At 45.3% G+C, this 24,426-nt stretch overlaps 1 protein-coding gene across 1 annotated transcript; it reads left to right on the forward strand.

The window, feature by feature from the left end:
- The first annotated feature begins 6,405 nt into the window (after positions 1 to 6,405).
- ppl (periplakin) lies at positions 6,406 to 24,068 on the forward strand. Its single transcript, XM_068724805.1, has 22 exons — positions 6,406 to 6,607; positions 9,922 to 10,021; positions 11,129 to 11,283; positions 11,545 to 11,665; positions 11,874 to 11,999; positions 12,117 to 12,158; positions 12,751 to 12,912; positions 13,022 to 13,129; positions 13,250 to 13,345; positions 13,461 to 13,583; positions 13,678 to 13,824; positions 15,960 to 16,111; positions 16,224 to 16,333; positions 17,597 to 17,754; positions 17,876 to 18,054; positions 18,675 to 18,813; positions 19,213 to 19,406; positions 19,544 to 19,694; positions 19,795 to 19,878; positions 19,979 to 20,095; positions 20,777 to 20,869; positions 20,963 to 24,068. The coding sequence occupies exons 1-22, from the start codon at positions 6,558 to 6,560 to the stop codon at positions 23,633 to 23,635; spliced, it is 5,280 nt and encodes a 1,759-aa protein (XP_068580906.1). The 5' UTR covers positions 6,406 to 6,557; the 3' UTR covers positions 23,636 to 24,068.
- The last annotated feature ends 358 nt before the right edge of the window (positions 24,069 to 24,426 follow it).

Here is a 24,426-nt window from a genome sequence, read left to right on the forward strand (position 1 = left end):
ACTGATTACGGGTGTCAGGTGGGTGAGAGCGAGGTAATGGGGAATGAACCCAAATATAATCCAGGCAGACAGGGACAGTTGAAAAAGTGAAGAAACATAAGTTTACTGGCATGGGTAGAAAATCCCAAAAGAAGTAATTGAGAGTCCACTAGTAAACAGGAAGGGCAGGTAGGGAGGAACAAAAAAGGGTTCAGGTGCAGGCTCCAGCTATAAAGAGTAAAGGGTCAGGGTTCACGGCTCAGGTCACAGAAGCTGGAAAGCAAAGGTATAAAGAAACATTAATAATCTGGCAGGTGGATGTGGGAGTCAGGTGACTGGGACTGGTGGGAGAAGCTGAGGGCATCTGGTGCATGAAGGGAAAATGGAGAGATGGAGACTTCCTAGGAAATGTTTGGACCTAAAGGAAGTGGGAATGTGGCCCAGAGAAGGAAATCAGACGCAGAGGTAACTTGCAACAAGGGGAAAGATGCAAGCTGGACAGAGGGCTCAGAGGAACGTGTCCAGTATGTGGCGGCGATCCAGCTTCCAACCCTGTCAGAGATCAATGGGCAGGAGAGTCTGCTCATTGTGTCCACACAGAATCCACCTTACAACCTCAAAGTGACAGCTCAGCTTGCATTCTTGGCCATAAGCTTGTTCAAGGCTGGTGTCAGCTGTCAAAGCTACCAAAGTGTGCTCAGCCTTCAACCTTCACATCTGAGCTTGTGTCCTCCAGAAAGAGATGTGGGGAATCTACCTCTACTTCTCTAGTGCTTCTATTTCTACTGCTACCTCTACTTCTCTAGTGCTTCTATTTCTACTGCTACCTCTACTTCTCTAGTGCTTCTACTGCTACCTCTACTTCTCTAGTGCTTCTATTTCTACTGCTACCTTTTCAACATAGACTTTTACCTCAACTTCTATTTCTACATAGACTTTTACCTCCACCTCTATTTCTACCTAGATTTTTACCTCCACTTCTATTTCTACCTAGACTTTTACCTCCACTTCTATTTCTACCTAGATTTTTACCTCCACTTCTATTCCTACCTAGATTTTTATCAACATCTCAGAGCTGTTAGTGATCTAGTAAACTTGTCTCTAGTAATCCGGCCTCTCCACTCTCTCCTGCCCTGAAGAAGCATTTTAAACGTTCTCTTGTTGAAGTCATCCTTTGTACTTCATGAGCCCAGGCAGTGAATCATGCCTGGGCTCTCGATCAGAATGCTGCCGTACTCGTTCAACAGTCCAGCCAAACATTCCAGTCATGGTGCAGTACCTGGATCAGCCCAGACTACACCCTGTTGGAATGCTTTACCTTTTGTCACAGAGACCTCCCTCTGCTACATTAACAACTAGGGCATCTTTACCAATATAGATAAACCCCATGATCAAAATCAAGTTAACTCACTCTTAACCTAATCTGAATCCAACGCTGAATTAAAGGGCCACTCCAACAACTGTATCAATGAGGATCAGTTTACTAGTTATGTGGCGTAAACCTTTACCCATTTATTGCAAAACGATGTGTTTTCGTCATATTTTAGCCTCTTAACCCAATCGTCATCTATACCGACCATTTTCTAGTCACCCTGTTCTCACTGGTTGAATGTCTTTGTCCTGACCCAGAAGAAGGCTGAGCGCTGTAAAACTTCAAAGAAGAAACATGACAATGAAGACCCTGAGATGTGGTCGAAAGGTCAGAATAAAAACTAGAATGTGAAAAGATTATTTTGTTAAACCTGGATTAAATTAAATCTATTATTGTAACATCAGGTTATTTCAGAGTTCATTACATAGAAAGGAACGTAATTAGAAAAATATTGCAGATACAAAATAGATTGAATTTATGATTTATATATTTAATTTATTTCTATATTTGTTTTGGGTCACCTGTCTTACATTTCCTAAATCTATACCCTGTTTTATTGCTTCTTATCTTGGCCTAGAGATGAATGTATTCATTTAAAACACTTTGATTTGATGGTACTTTACTGTATAAAAGTAAGGTGACGAGGTTCCAAGGCCCTTTACCATTCATTCAGAGCAGACTGAGGACAGTGATCACCATTTACACAGTTCACCTTTGGTGATTTATACAATTCAGAGTTGCCTCTACTATGTTCGTTTCACCTCAGTCTTAATATCATAAAAGTTAAAGGAGTTTTTAGGGGAATTGTTATAACATGTTGATTGATTACAAGCATGGATGTTTTCTGCATACAATATAATTCATGGTTTAATACTGGTTTGAAACGTGTTCAGAAGTCCAAATGAAGTGAACATATTCATGAATCAATTCACCATTACATTACATTACAGTCATTTAGCAGACAATAAGTGCATTCACCATAAGTGGTGAGTGGAAGGCTCAGGGTAGCACTTCCTGAAGAGGTGGGTTTTCATCCTGATGAAAGATGGGCAGCGACTCTGCTGTCCTGACGTCAGTGGGAAGTTCATTCCACCACTGTGGGGCCAGGACAGAAAACAGACGTGACCGGGTCCATCGGCCGCCAGGACCTCTGAGCGACGGGGCGACCGATCGCCCCGTCGCTCAGAGAGAAGTGGTCGGGCGGGGGTGTAGGGCTTGACCGTGGCCTGGAGATAGGAAGGAGCTGTTCCTTTCACTGCCCTGTATTCTAGCACCAGAGTCTTAAACTGGATGAGCTCTTACAGGGAGCCAGTGTAGAGAACGGAGAAAGGAAGTTGTGTGGGAGAACTTGGGGCGATTGAACACCAGGCGAGCTGCGGCTTTCTGGACAAGCTCCAGAGGTCTGATGGCCGACGCCGGGGCTCCGGAGAGTAGAGAGTGTTAGTAGTCCAGGTGGGAGATGACAAGAGCCTGGATGAGAACCTGCACCGTCTCATTAGTGAGGAAGAGGAGAATCCTCCTGATGTTGTAGAGCAGGAATCTGCAGGAGCGCGTAACGGTGTAAACGTTGTATCCTTTTTCATCCAGCTACACATGTAGGTTGTAATTTGAGCAGCATGTGTGTTTGCAGGGAGTGCTTGGCATGATGTTAATGTTTAAGCAGACAACAGGCTGGTCCCTTCATTGACCGACTCTCACCCTTGTATCAGTAGAGGAATGCAGTGGTGATGGGGTCAGCGGGGGGGAGTCACCACTGCCAGATATCACTGTTAGCTTCTGATGACATGACATGAGATAAGTGCAGCTTGGTCAGATAGAGGCCTCGACGCAACACAACTCCTGTTAACTCATTCGGACTCTCCGTTTATCCGTGCTGTTTCAAGCTGTGGCATATTCACCTTTTGAACTACCTTAGAATGCCTTTGGGAAGTTTCATCTGTTTCTAAATCACTGCTCTACACCCTAATTACCAAATTACAACCATATCCATGGATGAGACAATGCTCTTTGGCCTGTAATTCACTCAGCAGATGTTAATGTCCTTCAGCTGGATAAGAGCAAAACCACATGGACCATCAGAAAACCTGAAGGCCACCGTAGTTCTCTATGCGCTTGTGAAGCCTAATCCAGCCGCAGAATGTAAACCTGTGGTACCGCCAGCCGCCGTCTGACTTCCTAACATCCTAAAGTGGTGTTATTATGGTATGGTTTGGCCTCTGAGCAAGGTGAACGACGTCACCACGGTTTTGCACTTGGCGGCTCACGTTACCACAGTCTTGGAGAGGAAAGAGAGAGCGGAGGGGTATTCAGTTGGTTGCAATCTGCAACCTCACGGCCAGATGCCACCAAATCCTACACACTGTCCCTTTAAGGCCCGGGTCTCCATTGTAGGCCCAAAACTCTAGTGCCGATGTCACATGTCACATGTGCCATCTCCGACTAAATATACATGTTTCTGAAGGGACGTTTTGAAATAGAGACAGTATTTCCACCTGGTATTAGCATGTGTCTGTATATGGCCTCTGTTATCTTAATGATGTCAGACATTGTAATCAGATCTAATGACATCTGTTTGATCATATCTTTTAAAATCCATCCAGCAAGTGTAAAGGTCACCGTACTCCACACTATGATGAAGTCTGGGGTCACTGACTCACTGTAATGAGAACAAACGATTGGCCGGTTAACTAAAGCTAGAGTCAGACAGATAAAGTCAACCTCGCACTTTGAGTAAGGTTTCCCTGTGAAGATGGACAACATGAAGAATCATTTGAATAGATTGTACTTCACTCAGAACAAGCGTCCTTCTTTAACGCTTTAACTCTTGCAGTAGGCTACTATTCCAACTTGGACACCTGCAATAGAACTGTTGCTGTTTGCATGCTACAACCCAAAGGAGGGGAAAAGATAGAACTAAAGACTATACTGTTGTTTCCCAAAACTAGACATGGGAACATGGAACCGTGGAAACAGACACACACACACACACACACACACAGACACCATTGTTTGGGCCCATGGCCGGTTGCTCTTCCTTCCAGCTGATAACAGCCTTTCCTTCCATGGTTGAGAGGTCACAGCCGTCAGCCCAGATGTTGAATGACACTGTTTCATTCCACCAGAGGGGATGGAAAGAATGACCCCGTTTGAAGAAGACTGTCATTGACAGTCCTGGAAAGCTTCAACAGGTTTACACTGAGGACTACAAGAAGACATTGAAGATTATTTTTAATTGTTATGAATTAAAGAAACACAAGGGCTGTCAATAGCTCTCCATAAAAACAACACACGAGGCTGCAGAGGGGTGGGCATGTTGCTACAGTGAGAAGGTTAAACATGAACCTGGAATTCAAGTTTAACGGATGATGGGATGTGAAGACACGGCACCGTTTACTCTTTGAAGCAGGATGTTGTAGTTGTCTTTCACTATGGAGTGAACTGCTTCTGGAGGCTTTGTTGGAGGGATACATTAGAGGATTGGCAGAGGAGTTGAAAGTTTAGAAATTGTAACTTTTGGTAAATTAGGACTTAGGACAAACTTAAACTGGAGGTGTGTGTTGAGTCAGAAGTTAGAAGACAGTCTGTTAAAAGGCTGTTGAAGGTCAACATTTGCTGATGGATACCTCTTTTTACGACCCCTCTCTCCAATAGTACGGAGTCAAAGAAGTGCTGCCTGCCACAAATCATGCAGATAGTTGGAGAAAGTTAGTGACCTCCATAAGTCCACAACTGGACACCCACAGTATGATGCAGAGCTGCAGCAGAATGTGAGATCATCAGTGGACAGACACAGAGCTTCACCCTCACTCAGTCACAGAGTGAGGGTGAAAACATAAGGTAGGCCAGCTATGTTAGAAAACGAATCACACTTCTACTACTTTATAATGTAAGTAATCCTGTTAGTGTATAGAATGTATTAGTGATGCTGCAGGTCAGGAGTGCTGAGTGGACCGTGGTGACACTGAGAACATAACAAGGTATGAGACAGCAATAAGGAACCATATCATATAAGTTATCATGCTCAACATTTTAAATGAATGTTAGTTGACAAGCATTGATAGTCACCAGTTGGTCTCCTTCTATATCTGAAAGTCATACAGAATCAGCAGTTATTAACGTTAGATGTGAAAATGATGTGAAAGATCTAAATGAACTGGATTTGAATTAAAATGCTGATCGGATGAAACAAAAGTAGCACAATGTTGAGTGTGAAGTCACAGCTATTGATGTCCCCTTACCTACTAGTTAGGAAACAGTTCACCTGGAGATCCTGTATCACTGTCACACATCGACACACACACGCACACACACACACACGCACACACACACACGCACACGCACACACGCACGCACACACACACACACACACACACACACACACACACGCACACACACACACACACACTCGTAGTAGGGGCAGAACATTGAGTCTGACTGGTTCAGCCGGTGATGTCCTTTCTGTCACACCCCCTACAGAGCTAATCACACACACACACACACACACACACACACACACACACACACACACACACACAGACTAGGGAGGACTTCATGGATCGATCTATCATGGATAGATTCACAGTTGATCCGTATTAAACAGTAAGTGGCATCATGTCCTACACCATGCACTCTGTAATGATAACATGATGAACGATCACATCAACTGCACGAACAGACACTTGTGTTTTCCTCCACACAAATGTGTGTCACGCCCTGTTTTACATAGTTTGTCCTTTATTTGTTTGTGTCATAATAACATGCAATATACTGTAGAGACAACAGTTACTGTCCTTTTTCCTCAGGCCATATTATTTAGTAAGCGTTTAAGTTATGATTACTATTTAAATACTGTATATTTGCATTAGTGATATCAGCCCGTGCGTGTGTGTGTGTGTGTGTGTACAGTGTGCTTGGCTGTGGGGGGCGGGGCCCGGCTCTGAGGCCCCACCTGTCCCCTGCTGTCTGACAGGTAGTGTCCACAGGACAGCTGGGTGTGAACACTGACAGGGAACGCCTCAGGTGAATCACAGTGTCTGTGGGAGTGTAAGCGGTGACATTGAGAAGGCGTGTGGACGTACACACACACACACACACACACACCCGGAGCAGCGGAGGAACGAGCAGAGGACTCACTCACAGCCGAGGTTCACCTGTCCTGTTGGGATTGTTTTCTCGTCGGAAGCCCGGTGCCCGGTGACCCGTCACCATGTTCAAGAAGAAGTCCAAGACCACCGCGATTACGCAGCCAACTACAAGGTGAGTAGCGGTAGTGTGCGGGACGGTTGTTTTACGACGACCTATGGCGTCCTCTGGACTCTGTAGAGTCCTCTGGACCGTGTAGCCGTGAGTCCTTTGGACCCTGTAGCCGTGAGTCCTTTGGACCCTGTAGCCGTGAGTCCTCCGGTCTGCTGGCTCCACACGTAACGTGACTCGTACCGAGAACTGACGTTACAACTCCGGCTTGAAGTGAGCGTGCTTTGCGGTAAAGTCGTTAAATACTTAGGCGTACTAAGTTGACACAAAGTGTCGGTCCGTGTTCATCAGGAGAAACATATTCACATATGGGGTATATATTTACATATATGTCCATATTTCATCTTTGTAGGAATAGTGAGACTCATGTATGTAATGTAAATAGAATGTAAATGGAATGTCTACCGGGTGAAATGTGGTCAACACCGTGTCCTATGTGTTCACAAAGACCTCCGTCACGGTGTGTTGCACGTGCAGAGCGTCGTCCTTTTTGTTTCCTAGCTGTTGATGTGTATTTTGTGAACATCGCGTCTCGTGGACTGAATGGTAACTTAATTTTAAGTCCGGATCATCCGCGTTCAGGACGGGAACGAGCGGGCGTAGGTGAGGTTGCATAATGTGTGCTTTAACTGCGGAGAGGGTGTGGTGCTCGGTAGAGTTGTAGTAACTGGTTTGTGAGGTATTCCGATACGAGCGTGAGGAACCACCACACCAACACTCCCTACCGCTGCTGCTCTTTCCACTGGGTCTAAGGTCCACCTGTCTTCTTAGACCATCAGCCCGATGCTGCAGGTCACTCAGCGCCTATCAGGCCCACAGAGAACTCCCTCTGGTGCCCAGCACTAGAAGATGGACTGGTGTGTGTTCACTGTGGTCCTCCCACTGTCACGTCCACCATGAAGAGGAAAGGACTGACTGATGGTCTTTATTTATTTACATTAGGGAATGATCACCGAGTAGGTTTGCACATACAAGGGCTTTGTACTCACTGTACAATAAATACAGGGAGTCAAGAGACATGATACAGAATAAGAGAACATGAGGAACCCCATAAAGAACATGTGCAGGAGGCACTTCATTAGAGACCAAACCGTGAGATATTTGCATGTTTGTGGCTCGTATTGGTTTCTACTCCTGCAGCAATGAGTCAAGGAGGATGCCAAGATGAATCCTTAATATAATCATCGCTGAACACCTTGATAACAATCAGCAGATGGTGGAGGAATCCTAATAATGCAGCTCCACCCTCCTCATTCTCTGTACGGCTCTCTTTGTGCAGTTTGGAGTTGGTGCATGAACGCTGTGATCTCAGGTTCAAGTCCAAGCAGGAGATCTCAATGTGCTTGCTATAGTAAGATCTGCTACAAGAGGAAGCATAAGACGGGCACGAGGAGGAGGCACTATGTTCTGTTCTACATGTCCTCTCCTTACACAGACGTGGATGGACCGGGCCTCCTGGGAACAGGTTTAGGGGCCCAATCGCTCAGGGGGCCTCTAGGTTGCATAGAGATGTAAAACGGCTACAACAAGACACAAAGCAACCTCAAAGAGACGCAAAACAACCACAACCAGGGGCCCGTTGTCTCGGGCTCAGTGTATGTATCTGCTGGTGTTGTGCTGTGAGGCCCACTGACAGCGCCCCCCCCCCCCCCCCCCCCCCCCCACACACACACACACACACACACACACACGCCCTCTATGACTTAACGCTGGAGCGCTCTGCTTCTAATTTCTCCCTCTCCCTGTGGGAACATCTTGGTTGTGTTTCTCAAGCTAACGCTCCAGTGCCAGTTCCTTCCCGGAGCCAACACAACCACACTGAAAACAATGAACGTGAGCCAGTGAGCCTCCCTGGAAACTATGGACAGCATGTTTGTAGCTCACAGTACTCAGCGGAGCAGGGAGGAGGAGGTGCAGGGAGGAGCATCGGTGCGTTGAGACCGAACTGAAAAGCCGTGTTCTGGTACTGGGGTTCTAGAATCAGTGTGTCGCTGTGTGGTATGAGGCCGTTCTCTCTGAACACAGTTGCTAGGGTTGCTCAACACTCAGAAGACCGACTACAGATGTGTGTAAAGCAGCGCTTTGACTCATTTCACCCCTTCAGGGTGTTTTTCATCCTGCTGCAGCGCCGCTCTACACTACCTGTCCACACTCGTCTGTGTTTTCACTCCAAACCTGCTCTCATATTATTTCATCCCAAAACCAGCAGCGGCTGTGACATGAAAGTCAGAGTCTAGTGTTTGTGTGTGTGTGTGTGTGTGTGGGGGGAGATTGATGGTGGATTTGAATTGACAGACATGGACTCTGTTTGCCTCTTGTCACCAGTGCACACACACACACACACACACACACACACACACACACACACACACACACACACACACACACACACACACGCGCGTTTGGAAGGTGATGACTTTAATGATGGAGTTAATGTGTAACATTAATGTCACAACATCTATTGGTGTCATGTGACATATGAGGGGTGCTGTAAACACTTCAATTTATTTGAGTAAAAAAAGCAATGCTTGGAGTTTATAGAAAGTACAATAATAATAATAATAATAATAATAATGTGGTTTGGAAAGGGAATATGAATAGAGCCCACTAATACTGGATTCTAATAAATCATAAAAAGTCTGATAACAATATGTAACACAATGTTGATGTGTCAGTGCTCTCTGGTGGACAAACTGTGAACTCTGTTTCATAAGGACCCCAAACATATTTGAGACATTAATGCAGACGCCTCATATTTAAATCATCTGAGACAGTTAAAGAAGCTAACGGACGTATGATATGAACTGTACGCTCACTAGCTGCTGCTCGCTAACACACGTCACAGCGATGTGTCAGCCTGTTTCCTTATAAGGAGTGACGTCAGCCTGTTTCCTGTCAGCCTCTACATGAAGAAGTTGTTCATTTAACGCATCAGAGTCTCACTAGTCTGTGGCCGATGCTTCTGTTTTCACAGGATAGCAGCTGTGTGCATTCAAACGTTTGATTACATTCGTAAACACTTTATTAACACTTTATTAACACTCCATGTTGAGTGTTAACGATAATCCAGTGATAATAAGCATGAACAAAATGTTACAAACATTTATCTTACAGATGTTTTACTAAAGAATCATTTAGTAATCATGAATACGACTTAGTATTGTAGTTCTAAACATGTTATAAACTGTAGCATTGCTAATGATTCCTCAACATTATGACTCAGTGAAATGACTATCACTCTGATGTTCTGATGCATTCATGTTGTGTAGTGTTACCCTGATGAAGTCCTAACAGCAGTGTGTCTGTTCGTCTCCCAGCGCTCCGTCCACAGAGCTGAGCACTCTGATCGACAAGCTGCAGAAGACCGCCGATAAAGTGGAGAAGTACAGCTACGACATCGAGCAGAACCTCAACAAGGTACCGTCTGATACCAGAGACCTGGTGGTACTGACCAGTCCACCGCTAGACAGAGACCTCTCTGTATACAAGCGCCTTCAGAGGACACCATGACCTAGAGAACCAACACCAGTTCAACCAGTGCTGCAGTGTTGAGCACAACGGGTCTGCACTGTGAGATGATACTTGATGTATTTTATGTGTTGTATTTTTGGCTCTGCAGTTATCACGTTAAGATGAAATAAAATAAGTCGCAGTGAGGAGCGGTTCAGCTTCACTGTGTCGTGTTTCACAGTGAAGCTGAACGTGCGAGGGACCGATTCACATCATTTGATGGGGGTTAGAGCTTAGCGCTCCCCGCTCACTCGATGGGTGATGTTTACGACTCGTCAAACATCAGAAGCTAGCAGAAGCTAAAGACGCTCCGTTTCACTGGGACCTTGAAGGCTCGTGTCGGTTTTGTCTCAGTAACATTTGTTAAAAAAGTACTACAGTAATTAACAAGTGTTGTACTTTCATAAAGTTGGAAGACTTTCAAGAGACCGATTTATTTTTAAAAGACTTGAAGCAGCAGCCCCAAAACTCCCGACTCAGAACCCCAAAACACAGAAGCCTACATTTCCCATAATGCCTTTCACTAGACCCTTTCATTACTTTAGACCCTCCCTGATTCCTAAACACACACGTCTCTTAAACTCTACAGCTGCAGTTTGTGATGCAGTCGTTCTGTAGTCACCCAGCTCACGCCGTTATAACTCTGATGACATCATTTGGGTTTATTTTGTCCGACTGAACATCGTGTTTCAACCTCCAATGCTGAGAAATGAAGCCAACGCAGAAGTGACGAGAAACGGGACTTCCTCAAACGTCCACTTGAGGATGGCTCCAAAAGATCCATTCACCTCCAGAGTCTCTTCACCCTTGATCTAGATCTCTGCACTCATCATGAAATGTCCTTTCATGCTTTCTACAGTAGCTAAAGGAGGGAGGAACAAAATGTCAGACTGCAAAATGTTCTTCACTTTGTGTGTGTGTGTGTGTTGTGCTGCTGTTTGTGTTGACTTTGACATTAAATAGTGGCGGGGGGTGTTCGTCTGACCTTGCTGCGTCCACTGTGTGTCTCTGCAGGATGTGAGTAAGATCAATGAGGGGAAGCAGCCTCTGTATCAGGATGACACCAACAAGAGGATCCTCAGCTCTCTGGAGCTTCTCACCGGCCTGGACGAGGACGCCGTCAACGCCAAGCGCCTCCAGCATCCGCAGGCCGAGATGATAGAGAAGGAGTGAGTAGAACTCCGCTCCGCGTGATACCTGGACGCACCTGTCCAGAAGAAGTCCTGTATGTTAGGGTCAGAAAGCTGCATGGAGGACGTGTTGGGTTACCAGGTTATCCCCCATACCAGCTTCTACATGAGCATGTACTGTACAATGTTGAATGTTATGGTCAAAAGATATTAAGGTCAGAAAAAAATAGTGTAGTTATTTGTACATAGAAATAATGTGTGTGTGTGTGTGTGTGTGTGTGTGTGTGTGTGTGTGTTCAGCATGAGGCAGCTGCGTGAGAAAGTGCTGAAGCTGAAAGAAGACCATGACCGTATCTACCACCTGACCCGCACCGAGGGGAAGCCCACCATCAACTGGGGCAACATGATGGATGAGAAACTGGTAGGAAGCAGACCTGCACACTCACACAGGGCTCCACTAGTGGACCTGACACACAGACCCCACTCAGAACCTGTTGTAGCTACCGTATCTAACCCAACAAAATCAATGAACTATTATTATGCTATCAACTTTCAACATATACAGCTTGACCAAACGTTCACCGTGTGGTGGAGGGGACTTTAACGTGTTGTCATGTCTCTCTGCCCAGGACAACCTGAACAACAAGGGCTTTGGCCAGGACCTGCCATCTGTGGAGAACGAGGTGGAGGAACACAACATCTTCCACAGTGAGGTGGAGGCTCTGGCTCCTCACATCTCCAGCGGCGGAGACAAGGTACGAACAGAAAGCCAGAAGAAGCGATGTTTCCTGACACGTAAAAGAATGGTCCCAGTCTCTTCCACACAGCCTCTCAATCAAACACATGACCCTCATGTTTGTCTTGTTCTGCAGGAATACGTCAGTAGCCTCCAGATGAAGTACGCCAAACTACTGGTAATTAACCACCACACCCACATTCCTGTGTGTGTGTGTGTGTGTGTGTGTGTGTCTGTGTGTCTGTGTGTGTGTGTGTGTGTGTGTGTGTGTCTGTGTGTGTGTGTGTGTCAACACCATTCTAATCAGCATAACCTGTGACTGGAGGCTGGTCTCCTACAAACACCTCTTTCCGTCTCTCATCACCAGCCGGCCTTTCGGTCTTTCTGTCTTGACTTTCTGTGCCTTCAGCAAAGTGGAGCACCAAATGTAGATCAATCCACAGCTGAAAATAGTCCCCAACGAATACACAATTCCCTCCTGTTTGAGTTACAATTGAAATCAGCAAGCCTTTTTAGGGAATACAACTTCATATTTGTGAACTATTTTTGAAAACGTAGATCTTCAGCAGGAGCCGGTGGACTTAGGGCTGAGTGCCACAGACAGACTGGATTTATATAAAATAAAAATAAAATAGAACATAGAATAATGCCAGCCTTATCCTTCAGGTGAACATTATCAATACACACAGCTACAGTGACGCTGCAGCGTTCTTGTTGTGTAGCTGTTTTGCTGCTTCCAGCTAATGTTTGCGTATGTGGTTGCTGGTTAGGCCAGTTCCAGCGCTCGTCAGCGCAACCTGCTGAGCCTGCGGGACTACATGCAGCGCTGCACCAATGAGCTGTACTGGATGGACCAGCAGGCCGAGGAGAGGATCAACTACGACTGGAGCGACACCAACCTGGACTACCCCGCCCGCCAGAGGCAGTACGAGGTAGCTAACGCCACACACCAACAAGCTGCGTACCGCTTGTCAAATGAGCATCAGTGCATGCTGACACTAACAAGTCTATGAACTCAGCGCGTCTGTCTTGCCTCAACAGAACTTCATCAGTAAATGTCTGGAGTCCAAGGAGGCCTCCGTCACCAAGCTGAATGAGGATGGAGAGAAGCTGATTGCCGCTCAGCATCCAGGGAAGAACGTTATTGAGGTACAGGCTCATCCTCCCTTTATGAATTCCAAATGCTCTTCCCTCTTTCAAGGCACTTTTTTAAAATGACTCCACTGTGTTTTTACTGATCAAGTGCTCACACGCTTCATTGTTTGTCAGGCTCACATGGAGGCGGTCCACGCGGACTGGAAGGAGTACCTGAACCTGCTCATCTGTGAGGAAAATCACCTCAAACACATGGATGAGTACCACAAGGTAAGACACAGGGACAGATGAGCACTCACAGGGACGTACACATTTCACACACACATTTAAACAGGTAAAGCTTATCTGTGTGTGTGTGTGTGTGTGTGTGTGTGTGTGTGTCCAGTTCCAGAAGGAAGCGCGTGACACTCAGGACCTGCTGAAGCGGATGGACACAGACCTCAACCAGAAGTATAACCCAGAGTTCAAAGACATGTATCAGACGGAGGGCCTGATAACGGAGCTGGATGTGAGTGTTCTTTAATACTGCTGACAGACTGAACCACTGACTCCTTCTGCAACACTAAAACATATGCTGCCTGTGTGTGTGTGTGTGTGTGTAGGACCAAGCCAAGGCCATGGACCACTTTGATGAGCGGGTCAAGGCTCTTCAGAAGCGCAGTGTGCAGGTTTTGCCTCTGAGTTACCGCCGGGAAACCCCCAAGAAGCTGCTGCCCGTCGAGGCTCTGTGCGAGTTTGACACGGATGACGTACGTAGAGTGTGGTCGACAGCTTAGCGCTGTGTGGCTGCTGTCACTTAGCGTGTGTTGCTCATTAGTACGTGTCTCATCTCATCTCTCATCTCATCTCACTAAACTAAAATCCTCCTCTTCCAAATGTTCAAGTCCTCAGGGACTCTTGTGAGTCATGAGAAGGCTCATCGAGTTCATCCTTTAGATGACTAGCCAAGTTACCTTACAGTATTTAGGAACATCTTTACTTTATGTTGTGTATGCAGCAGCATTGTGTCACATATTTAAATGTTGTCACAGTTTTGATTCTAAATCAAGAATTGATCAAAATATGTCTTCTCTGCCTACTTGCATGCGTCAGAAGGGGAAGAAACAAATGAAACTGAAAATCAAACCTTAGACCTTAAACCTTCAAATTTTAAAATGTGATTATCATTTGTTGGTCAAAGATCACTTTGATCTCACAAAACGTCTTTTGGCCCATAACTCAAGAATTCATATGCTTATTATGACAATTTCACCCAAATGTCTAAGTGATGTCATCTTGGACAGACATGTGAGTAAACGATCCTGAAATAGTGATCAGCACAGAGCAGCAGGAGTAACTGTTCATCTGCTCCATCGGTTCATGAGCCACAGTCAAATCACAATGTACAGTAGTCTGATGACAGAACCATCTAACACGAAAACAAGTCAAGAGTTGGTTGATCGGTTATCGTCCCAGAGAGATGCAGAGACACCAGACTACATGTTTGCTCTGAAGCAAAGTTGACTTGTTTAAAGACCAAAGAGGTTTCTAGTCTTCTGAAGGGAATTGTTTTCCTTCTTCAGATTCCCTCTTTGGAAGCTTTCTCCTAACTGCCTTGCTTCCTTCGTCTTCGTCGTGGTGTTGCCTCTCTGCGCTGCACTGACCCCATTTCTAAGGAGAGCACTTCATCTTATCTTCATGTTTTCTCTGTCGCTGGCTGTCAGTCTAATCCCAGGATGTTCTGGGCTGTAAGAGTGCCTGACTCTGCACTTTGCCGTTTCTAAGCACTAGGCCTATAACTTGTTGGTTTTGTGGTGTAATGTATTCAAATCCCTTCAGTAGGGAGCTCAGGCTGACACTCTGAGGATCTCATATAAAAGCCCTCAGGCTGAGAAGACGTCTGCGCGTTGCCTGAAGAGCCTGTGGAGCTCTTCGGCTTATGTGTAGCAAAGCTCATGGTGTGTAGGTTGTCTCTTGACCTCACTGATCTCAGGTTCTCATATCGCCCGTCTCGTGCACTACAACATGCATGAGGTTAGCTCGCTAGCAGATCTATGTCTTTATCCTAGAGCCCAGCAATCCCGTTTTGGGGGCATTTTGTTTTGAAGTAGTTAGAAGCACTGAGTGTCCTGGTGTCTGTCAGAGGCACGTCATCTGAACACTTGTACAGAACGATGTTGAGCTTACGGAGAGACATCTTTAGACCTTTGGCAGATGACAGTTTATTGTAGCATTACCGCCCTCTACTGTATAGAGCATGGAATGACTATGTTTTATCAACGTAGTTGTTTTAATACTTTTAAAAATGAATTTCTTATATTATGTTGCAAATTGTTTCATTAATTTACTTTACCCAACGTATTCATGCGCTTGTTTATTTCAAAAATATATGAATTAATTTGATCCATACCTGACAGCCTCTTTTACCTCCCTGTCAGCGGGGCCGGGTCGAGGGGCAGCAGGCTTAGCAGACGTCCCTCTCCCCCGGCTCTGCTCCGCTCGTGGTCCTCTTTCTGTTGAACCACCTCTGCTGGCCCCTTTCAGTGTGAAGGAGCAGAGGCTCTACTCCGAGCTCCTCAGCCTATCTCTACGAAGCTTGTATCTGTTCTAACCTCACTCAAAAAACAAGACCCCCAGATCCTCCCTCGCTTGCGGCCGTGACTCACTACCTGCACAGAGCAACAAGAGCTCTGATTGAAAGAGTCCTGATAGCACACAGTGGTTAGACAGAGCACACCACCAAACCACAAGTCACATTTAAAAGCCTCTTTAGATTAATTCACTTATTCCTATTAAAAGTCAAAGTCAACCACGTTGTGAAGAAAGCTGTTCTGTTGTCTACAATATGACTGAAGTATGTTTGTGCAGCGCTAGATGACAGATTGTAATTGTTGGACATTTACAGGGGCAGATTTTGCGTGGGGAGAGTTACACTCTGCTCCGGAACAATGGGACCAAATGGGACGTAAAGGATGCGGCTGGACGCCAGTTCACTGGGCCGGCCGTCTGCTTCATGATCCCCCCCACTGCCCCCGAGGCACTGGCGGTCTCCGACAGGTGAGTGTGTGTGAACACGAACGAGGACAACGTTCACTGGATCACAAACTCCATTACGTTTTATTCCAGTGCAGCTTTAACAGTTTTTTATTATATTTTGTGTGATCTGCAGCCTGGCAAACCAGCAAAAAGCTGTCAAGCAGAAGATTGCGAGCAGCAACGCCACTCTGCAGAAACGCTTCGCTGAGCTGAAGAAGGAGAGCGGCTCTGGCACAGCTACAGGTACAGAACATGCTGCCGTTAGGACGCTCATCACGTCTGCACATTTCAGCCAGGCCCCAGTTAGCTAATGTCATAAACGTGTCAAAACGGCGTGCATAAAAGACATATGGAAAATTAAATGTTAGCCATCATTTTTATGTTGGCGCTGATGATGTCTGGATGATCTGGAAACAGCGTGACGTCTCTTAAAACGACACACAAGCTGTCCGATGATTAGACGGGTTCAGTCTGGACGTGGTCTCGGTGTCTCTAAAGAGCCATCATGAAGCTCACAGTGGGAGTGCAACAGCTAGCGACCTCAGATGGCATCCACCTGTCAATCACAGAGGCCACGCCCTCAATTGTGCCTAACTTTATGCCTTAATACGGTTTTAACGAGGGAGTTATACAAAAACGTTATATTACCTATAGAGACCAGAACCGTTTTATGTACCACGCTGTAAAAAACAGTTTGTAAATGTTTATTTCTGCTGCAAAGGTGCTCATTTTAACATGGAAGTCTATGGGGATTGACTCGCTTCTGGAGCCAAACTCAAGTGGACATTTGAGGAACTGCAGTTTTTAGCACTTCCGTGACGGCTTCATTTCTCACCACTTAGTCAAACTTAGTTAGAAGAAGAATCTAGTAAACATCCATCACAGGTACTTAATGTAATGAGGGATTATTATCAGGGCTGGACTGGGTTAAAATAATTGAGTCTGGCAACACAATCGATCTCACCCCACCCATCTTTGTTCTTCCCTCTGTATCGCCTGTACAGCCCAATGACTAAGAGGGAATCAGGGACGGTTGAAAAGAAACATGATGAATATCTTCAAAAAGTGTCACTGCAAAGTTGTATGCTCTGCTGTGAAGAACAGGCTTTCCACACGGATGTGGCGTAGCCAGCCAGCGGGAACAAATAGCCACCAGGGGATCCAGAAAAGTAGTGAGTTATTGTAAAGAAGGGTTCGGCTTCTAGAGCGCTTCAGCCCACATAGATTGTAAATAGCTATTACTAAATAACACCAAGCCTACTGCTGACTGATCAGAATGTAGACCTCACTCAGCATGACACAACGTCTCAGCTGAGGACATTTAGAGCATAGGGGGGCGGGACAGATACAGACAGACAGGCTTGTCTCTCTATCATCACCACCCAGTGTATATTTAGAGAAAAGCAATGGGCCAATCTCCCTGCTTTATCGGCCGCTTGGTAAAGCAAGAGAGCTTTGCGTCGACCCACCAGATAATGAAGCTCGTCGTGCTGCGTGTGATCTCAGACAAACAGGAGCAGCAGTGCCGCCAGCTGATGGCCGGTCTGGACAAGGTTGTCAGTGACCTGGACAAACAGGAGAAGAACATTTACGCTCGAGTGCGCCCGCCACTGGAGCAGAACAGGCCACTGCAGGACAGCGCCGACCGCCTGCAGGACATGAGGGTAATGACTTCCGCTTCATTCTGTTGATGGATCCAAATACGGTTTCACACAACGCCTACACCTCTCAATTAAGCTCACAAGCTTTGAGAGGGTATTCATGCTGTTTACAACTTCCCTTCAGGACATTGCTGCTGCCGTCAGTAAGATTGAACCAGAGAAGTCCTCTAAAGTGCAGGAAGCAAAGTCCTTCTTGGTCTCAAATCCAACGTGTGCCAGCGCTCCTCAACTTCACAGCAAGGTGGACGACGCCAACAACAAGTACACCAAGATCGAGCAGCTTCTTCAGTGCTCTCAGGACAAGTACGCCACTTGATTTGTGTCTCAGTGTCTTCTCTTCTGTGGTAGTTGTGATTGTTTGAGAGTAGCATTCCTTAATGGGCAGGTCCATTATGATTATGATTGTTTATAGGTTTGTATATCATTCTGTAACTTCTCAGTGGTATTTAAAGTATTCAAATGTGGTTGACGTACCGATGTTTTAGCGTCCCAAGCCCTCCTACAAATATTTTCCCACGTGACCTGACATAGCTTTCTGCTCCATGTCGTACACATGTATGGATGTAATTCTTATCCATAGTCAGTGTGTTACCTGCAGTAGATAGATGGTGATCAGCACACTCCCTGTCAGAGACACACATGAACACAAACCTCTGAGCTCTGCAAAGTCAAATGGAGTCTGGCTCTGACTAAAGTGTAGAGGACAGTGTCTGATCCACATCGGTAAGGGCTGTCTGATGGAAAACATTCATTTTACCAGAGCAGAGCAGACGAGTACACATACAAACCCCACTTCCTCATAATTAGTTTCAGTCATTTCAATAATTTCCCAACTTAGCACAGCTAACACTGACTTTCCTATGTTTTGTATTATTCTATTATATACATATCTGCTCACAGAATGACTGCACTTACCTTTTCAGACTGAAGAATTCCAACCAGCTGGAGACTTCCATTCAAAATGGAAAGAGTTTGCTGTCTACCTATGAGAACAAGCTGGCCAGGGAGGAGGTCGCTCCGTCCGACATCACCTCCCTCGAGAAAATGCAGCGGGAGCTCGCAGTAAGACGCTTCTTTTATTCTTTACAGTGGCTCTGGCTGAAAACGACATACTGGCAAATGAAACATTTAAGATCCACCGTGGTGTTTTTAGTGCTGCTATGGAGCAACGTATTGATCAGCAGGTCCCATTCTGTTTCTATCCCAATACACATGATGCTGTTGTGCTGTGTACCCTCATGATGCTGTTGTGGCCCCTCCTTGACAGGGTCCCTATGTCAAAAATGTAGCCTTGGCGTCCTGATCAATCCAATTTTTTTATTTTAGTTCATATTGTGCTCTCATATTCCCAAATAAAGGCCCCAACGCACTGCCCTTTTATCATTGACTTGTCTGTATTGCTCTTCCATGAAGAAAACATTACTGCGTATATTTAATTAGTCTGCCTTGCTACTATGGTAGGATACTGCATCCGAACTGAGGTCCAAGAGGGCACTTATCGCTGAGTCGGAGCAGAACCTGCGCTCGGCCAAAAGCAGCTGTGACAACATGGCCACCAAATTCCAAGAGCACTGCCCCGACATTGAGAGGCAGGAGGCTGACGTCCAGAAGCTCAGCAAGCGTTTCGACAACCTCAACCGGCAGACCGACACCAGGTGAGGGGGTCAAGAAGAGGAGTCAATAATAATGAATAATTATTGGAAGAAATATTGAGTAAAATGTCACAAAAACACATATCATATAGTCCTATATATAGGATGTGTATAATGCTCTCTTTTGCTGTGTGTTGCAGGTCTCAAAGCTTGCAGAGAGCTAAGATGTCGTACAACAATTACCGCAGTGATTATGACAATCTGAACAGCTGGTTGTCTCGTGTCCCAAACTACGAGCCCCGTGAAACTGATGACGCAAGACAAGTGGAGACCAAGCTGAAGAACCAGAGGGTGAGAGTGATGAGCAACAGGGAGATACATACTCACATATGCATATTTCCTGGTGTAGAGAAATACTCTTAACACAACTTCTCTGTTTTCTTCTTCTCAGAACTTGCTCTCTGATATTGCAAGAAAGGAGTCTGACTTGAACAACGTGTCCAAAAATGCCCAGCTTTACCAACAAGCTGTCAAAGTAAGATATGCATTGATTTTTACCACCACATCACTGTCTTCAACTGTAAAATTAAATAAGATGATGGTTTGATGAATGGTTCACTGGTTCTTCTTTGTAGGACTACGAGAATGAAACTGAGAAGTTTAGATCCATCCTTGACCTTGAAGATGGACTTGTACCTCAGACATACAAGAGGAACAGAATGGAATCACCTGCACTGATAGTCAAGGCAGAGGTGAGGCACACCAGCCAAGCTTTTATGACATGTCAATTTTGTCAGACATCAGACATGCCTGTAGAGAAATAAGCAAGTACTTTAAAGTGCGCAGTAAAGATATACAACCTATCTCTGTCTTCTCCATCCCTGCTTTCCAGAACCTCAAGCATGTGCATGTGCCTAAGTAAACTAAAACACAACTGTGCTAGCTCTTTCTCAGCATACATTAGCCATTGAATCCACCAACACACATGTAAAGGGGTACTTTTAGTACAGCACATCCATAATCCTGTGGAGGTTGTGGGACACATATTCAAAAAGAATAATCAAACCATTAGAGGCTGAGATATCCAGACTTTTGGTCCCTGGTCTGAATCATACCCCCAGAAACCCAGGATCCCACATTTCCCACAATGCAACTCAATAGTGTCTTTTTATTTTACTGATAAATGTCAACTATGCACTCCAAGTTTATAACACAGCCTTTCTGTTGAAGATTTAAAATCTCAAGCCAAAATCAAGATAACACAGGTGACATCACTGTGACATCATCAGGGTGTCGGGGGGTTTTCAGACTTTTTCTGACTTTTCTTTAATGTATGAATTAGCCGATAATTTTCCCAAAAAGGTTGTGAACCACTGAGGTATCCTCAGGGTTTACTGTGTGTGATCTCCATGTAATTTCAATGTTGTTTTCAGGAATCCGCTATTGAGGCAAGGTTTACCGAGGTGAATGCTGTGAACAAGCAAAAGCTTCAGAATCTGGAGTTTGCCCAAAGTATTATCAATCAGGTGAAATATTTACACACTATAATAATAATAATGATAATAATAATATTAATAATAATAATAATAACGATGATGATGATGATTTACCCTTGACAGCAACCTGAGGCCCCTATGATTCAGTCTTCAAATGTAAAGTCAGTCCATGCTGCTGCCCCAGGAGAAGAACCTTGGAGAATCAAGAAGCAGCTGGACGATGAGGTCCAGAGGAGGGAGCAGCTAGAGAGAGAAATTCAGACTATCCAGTCTGACATCTATGTCCTTGAAGGACAGAAGCCCCAGGACACAATTGTCAAGAAGGAGCTGATCAAAAAGGTTGCTGACCCCCAGCTGGATGAGGAAGTCCATAAGGTCCAGCAGAAACTTTCAGAAGAGCGCCGCACTACCCATGTCCTGGTGAATGACCTTGAGGTACTAAAGTTGAAGTTGCGTGGCCTTGAGACAGAGGTCAAAGAAGGGGCACAGCAATACACGGTCAAGGAGGTCTTGCGCATAGAAAAAGATCGTGATCAGGAGGAGGAAATGCGCAAGCTTCGGGAAGAGCTTGATGAGCTAAGAAGGCAGAAGTTGATGAAAGATAATGAGCTGATTCTGATACAAAAGCAGGTGACACTCCTTGCTGAAGAGAAAAACAAAGAACAGGAGGTGATCACTGAGGAGGAAGTGATCAAAGTCCAGAATGATCCTCAACTCGAAACAGAGTACCGGGTGCTCCTAGACCGGAGACAGAAGGAAACGGATGGCAGGAAGCAGCTGGAGGATGAACTGCAATTTCTTCAAGAGAAGCTCCGAAGGATGGAGAAGGAAAAATCAATGGCCGAGGAGAAGATTTCCATCAAAGAGGTTCTGAAAGTAGAGAAAGATATTGCCTTTGAAAGGGAGGTAGAAAACCTCAGAAGGCAGTATGAAGACGAGAAGGGCAAACGAAGAGCATCACAGCGAGAAAAGGCTGACCTTCAGAGGAAAATTTCCAGCCAAGAGGAGGAGAAGTCCAAGGTTGTTATTCAGGAGAAGGTGCGGGAGATCGTCCGCCCTGACCCCAAAGCTGAGAATGAGGTGGCCAATCTCCGGCTTGAACTTGTTGAGCAACAGAGGCGTTGTAGGGATGCAGATATCCAGCTTAGATCACTACAGGAAGAGCATACCATGCTGAGGAACAGAGGTCCACAAGTGGAGGTCAAAGAGATCATCAAAGAAGTCATCAAATACAAGACAGATCCACAGACTGAAAGAGAACTTGAGAGACTTCGCAATGAAATCGTAGATAAAACACACCAGACTGAGAAATCTGAGATGGAAATCCGCCAACTTCGTGATGAAATTCAAAGATGGAAGGACACCAAACCCCAAGTGCAGACTAAAGAGGTGGTCAATGAAGTGCTGCAGTACAGAGAAGACCCCAAGACTAAGGAGGAAATTGACATTCTCAAAAGGAAACTGGCTGATGAACAACAGAAACGCCTCGACCTTGAGAAAGAGCGGTCAGCCCAAGAAGAGAAGATCAGACTGAGGAAAATCGATCTGTCTCAGGTCCGCGAGAAGATTGTTCAACAAGAAGTGGTCAAAATGGAAGAAGACCCTCTCCTCAGATCAGAGTGTGACAGCTTCTCACAAAACATCAGCAATGAGCAAAGACAAAAGGAAAGCCTGAAAACTGAGCTATTCCAACTGCAGAGACAGAAGGCTGACCTTGACCTGCAACTGGAAGAACTGGATCGTGAGCGCAGGGCAAGGCGCGATGCAGAATTGGAGATCCAAAGGCTTCGGGTCAGACTTACTGAGCTGGAGATCCGAGACAAAGAGAACCGTGAGAAGGTGACTGTCAAACAGAAGGTAGTCCTGCAACAGGATCCCCAACAGGAGAAGGAACACTCCATTCTCAGACTACAGCTTGATGAAGAGAAGCACAAACGCACTCTGCTCGAGAAAGAGTTGAATATCCTCATCCAGCAGCAGCTCACCCTGGAGAAGATGGATGTGAAGGAAAGAGTTGTCCGCACAGAGAAAGTCCAAGTTGAAAAGGACCCAGAGGCTGAGATTGAGATTGAGAACCTAAGAAGGACTCTGGAAGAAGAGAAAAGGAGAAGGAGAGAACTTGACCAGGAGTCGGCCAAACTCACCTCAAGGCTCTCTGATATGGAGTTCACAAACACCAAATCTTCCAAAGAACTGCACTACATCCGTGATGAAAGTGGCCGTCTGCAGCAAGAAAACCAAAGGCTGCAAAATGAGATCCGCAAGCTTCGGGCCGAGATCGAGATCACCAGCAAAGAGACTCGTCTTATCACTGAGTCTGCACCAAGGGAGGAAGGAAAGAACCTGGAATTGAGGCTTGATTCACTACAGAAAGAACTATCAGAGCTCAGGGGCATAACCGGCCAGAAGGATGAGGAGATCGAGAGGCTTCAAAAGAACCTGGTGGCAGTGAGAATGAAGAAGGAACAGAGGGAGAGCCATCTGCGTAGGTCTATCGTGGTCATTGACCCAGATACAGGCAAGGAGATGAGACCAGAAGAGGCCTTCAAACTAGGGCTGATTGACTGGAAGATGTTCGTCAACCTGCAGAGCCAGGAGTGTGACTGGGAGGAGATCACGGTAAAGGGCCCCAAAGGAGAATCCTCAGTTCTTCATGACAGAAAATCAGGGAAAAAGTTCTCCATCGATGATGCGTTGCGTCTCGGGCACATCACTAATCGCCAGCTTCAGCAGTACATAAACAAAGAGATATCCATCCAGGAGTTTGGCGTAATGGTGTCAGGCAAAACCAAGTAAACGCAAACATGCTAAGGAAGAGGATTTTTCAGTTCTTTCATCTCTGTTGTTTAACAATCTCCTTGTGTTTTATTGTACTTCCACTCTGACTTTAATAATATGGTGACTTGGCATTACTGTAACGATAATTACTAATTGCACTATGTATTTATTTGCTTATGCATATTCAATTTGGCGGTACTGGCATAACTATATGGATTGATGTTAGTATTATTACAGCCAACTATATAACATTTTATGTGGTAGGAAGAGTTTGCTCAGCCAAGCTTTAATTTCTTACCCTGGGTACGAGGGAAGAGGACATATCTTTGCATATCTTTATTTGATATTGCCATTGAAACATGGGTACTACAAGTTTCATTCCTTTTTGTTGTTTTCCCAGGTTTACTGGAACTGATGTTTGCTCTTTAATCTTCAATAAAAGTCAAAAAAAAGAAAATGTTTTTTGTGTAATTTAATTCTGTATGCTATATTTGATGATGGAGATCTAATACAGAGCTTTGAATATCTGAATAGAACAGCTCAGTGATGGTCCTGCACCTAAAGCTGCTGTAGTGTCACTATTTGTAGGAAATAATAATAACATGAATGATAATAATAATGAGAGACTTTATTCATACAGCACTTTTCAAAACAACATTTTAAAGTTCTCTGTAAAATGTAAAAAAAAAAAAATGGGTCCTGTCATCCTAGTATATTGTAATTTGAGCGTTGCATGGTTTGATTCCAGCCAGGGACCCTTGGTTGTATGTCTTTCCCCCTAGAAAAGTGCACTCACACACATATGCTGA

The sequence above is a fragment of the Cebidichthys violaceus genome, unplaced genomic scaffold, assembly GCF_023349555.1.
Source record: "Cebidichthys violaceus isolate CVI_PGR_0920_01 unplaced genomic scaffold, fCebVio1.0.p SCAF_32, whole genome shotgun sequence".
NCBI classification, from domain to species: Eukaryota; Metazoa; Chordata; class Actinopteri; order Perciformes; family Stichaeidae; genus Cebidichthys; species Cebidichthys violaceus.

Excerpts from the sequence above, each read along its gene's own strand:
- ppl (XM_068724805.1), top strand. The coding sequence starts at position 6,558 with ATGTTCAAGAAGAAGTCCAAGACCACCGCGATTACGCAGCCAACTACA. Across the intron at positions 16,334-17,596 it reads CGGCTCTGGCACAGCTACAG|ACAAACAGGAGCAGCAGTGC; the intron begins GTACAGAACATG and ends GTGTGATCTCAG. Across the intron at positions 19,879-19,978 it reads TTTACCAACAAGCTGTCAAA|GACTACGAGAATGAAACTGA; the intron begins GTAAGATATGCA and ends TCTTCTTTGTAG.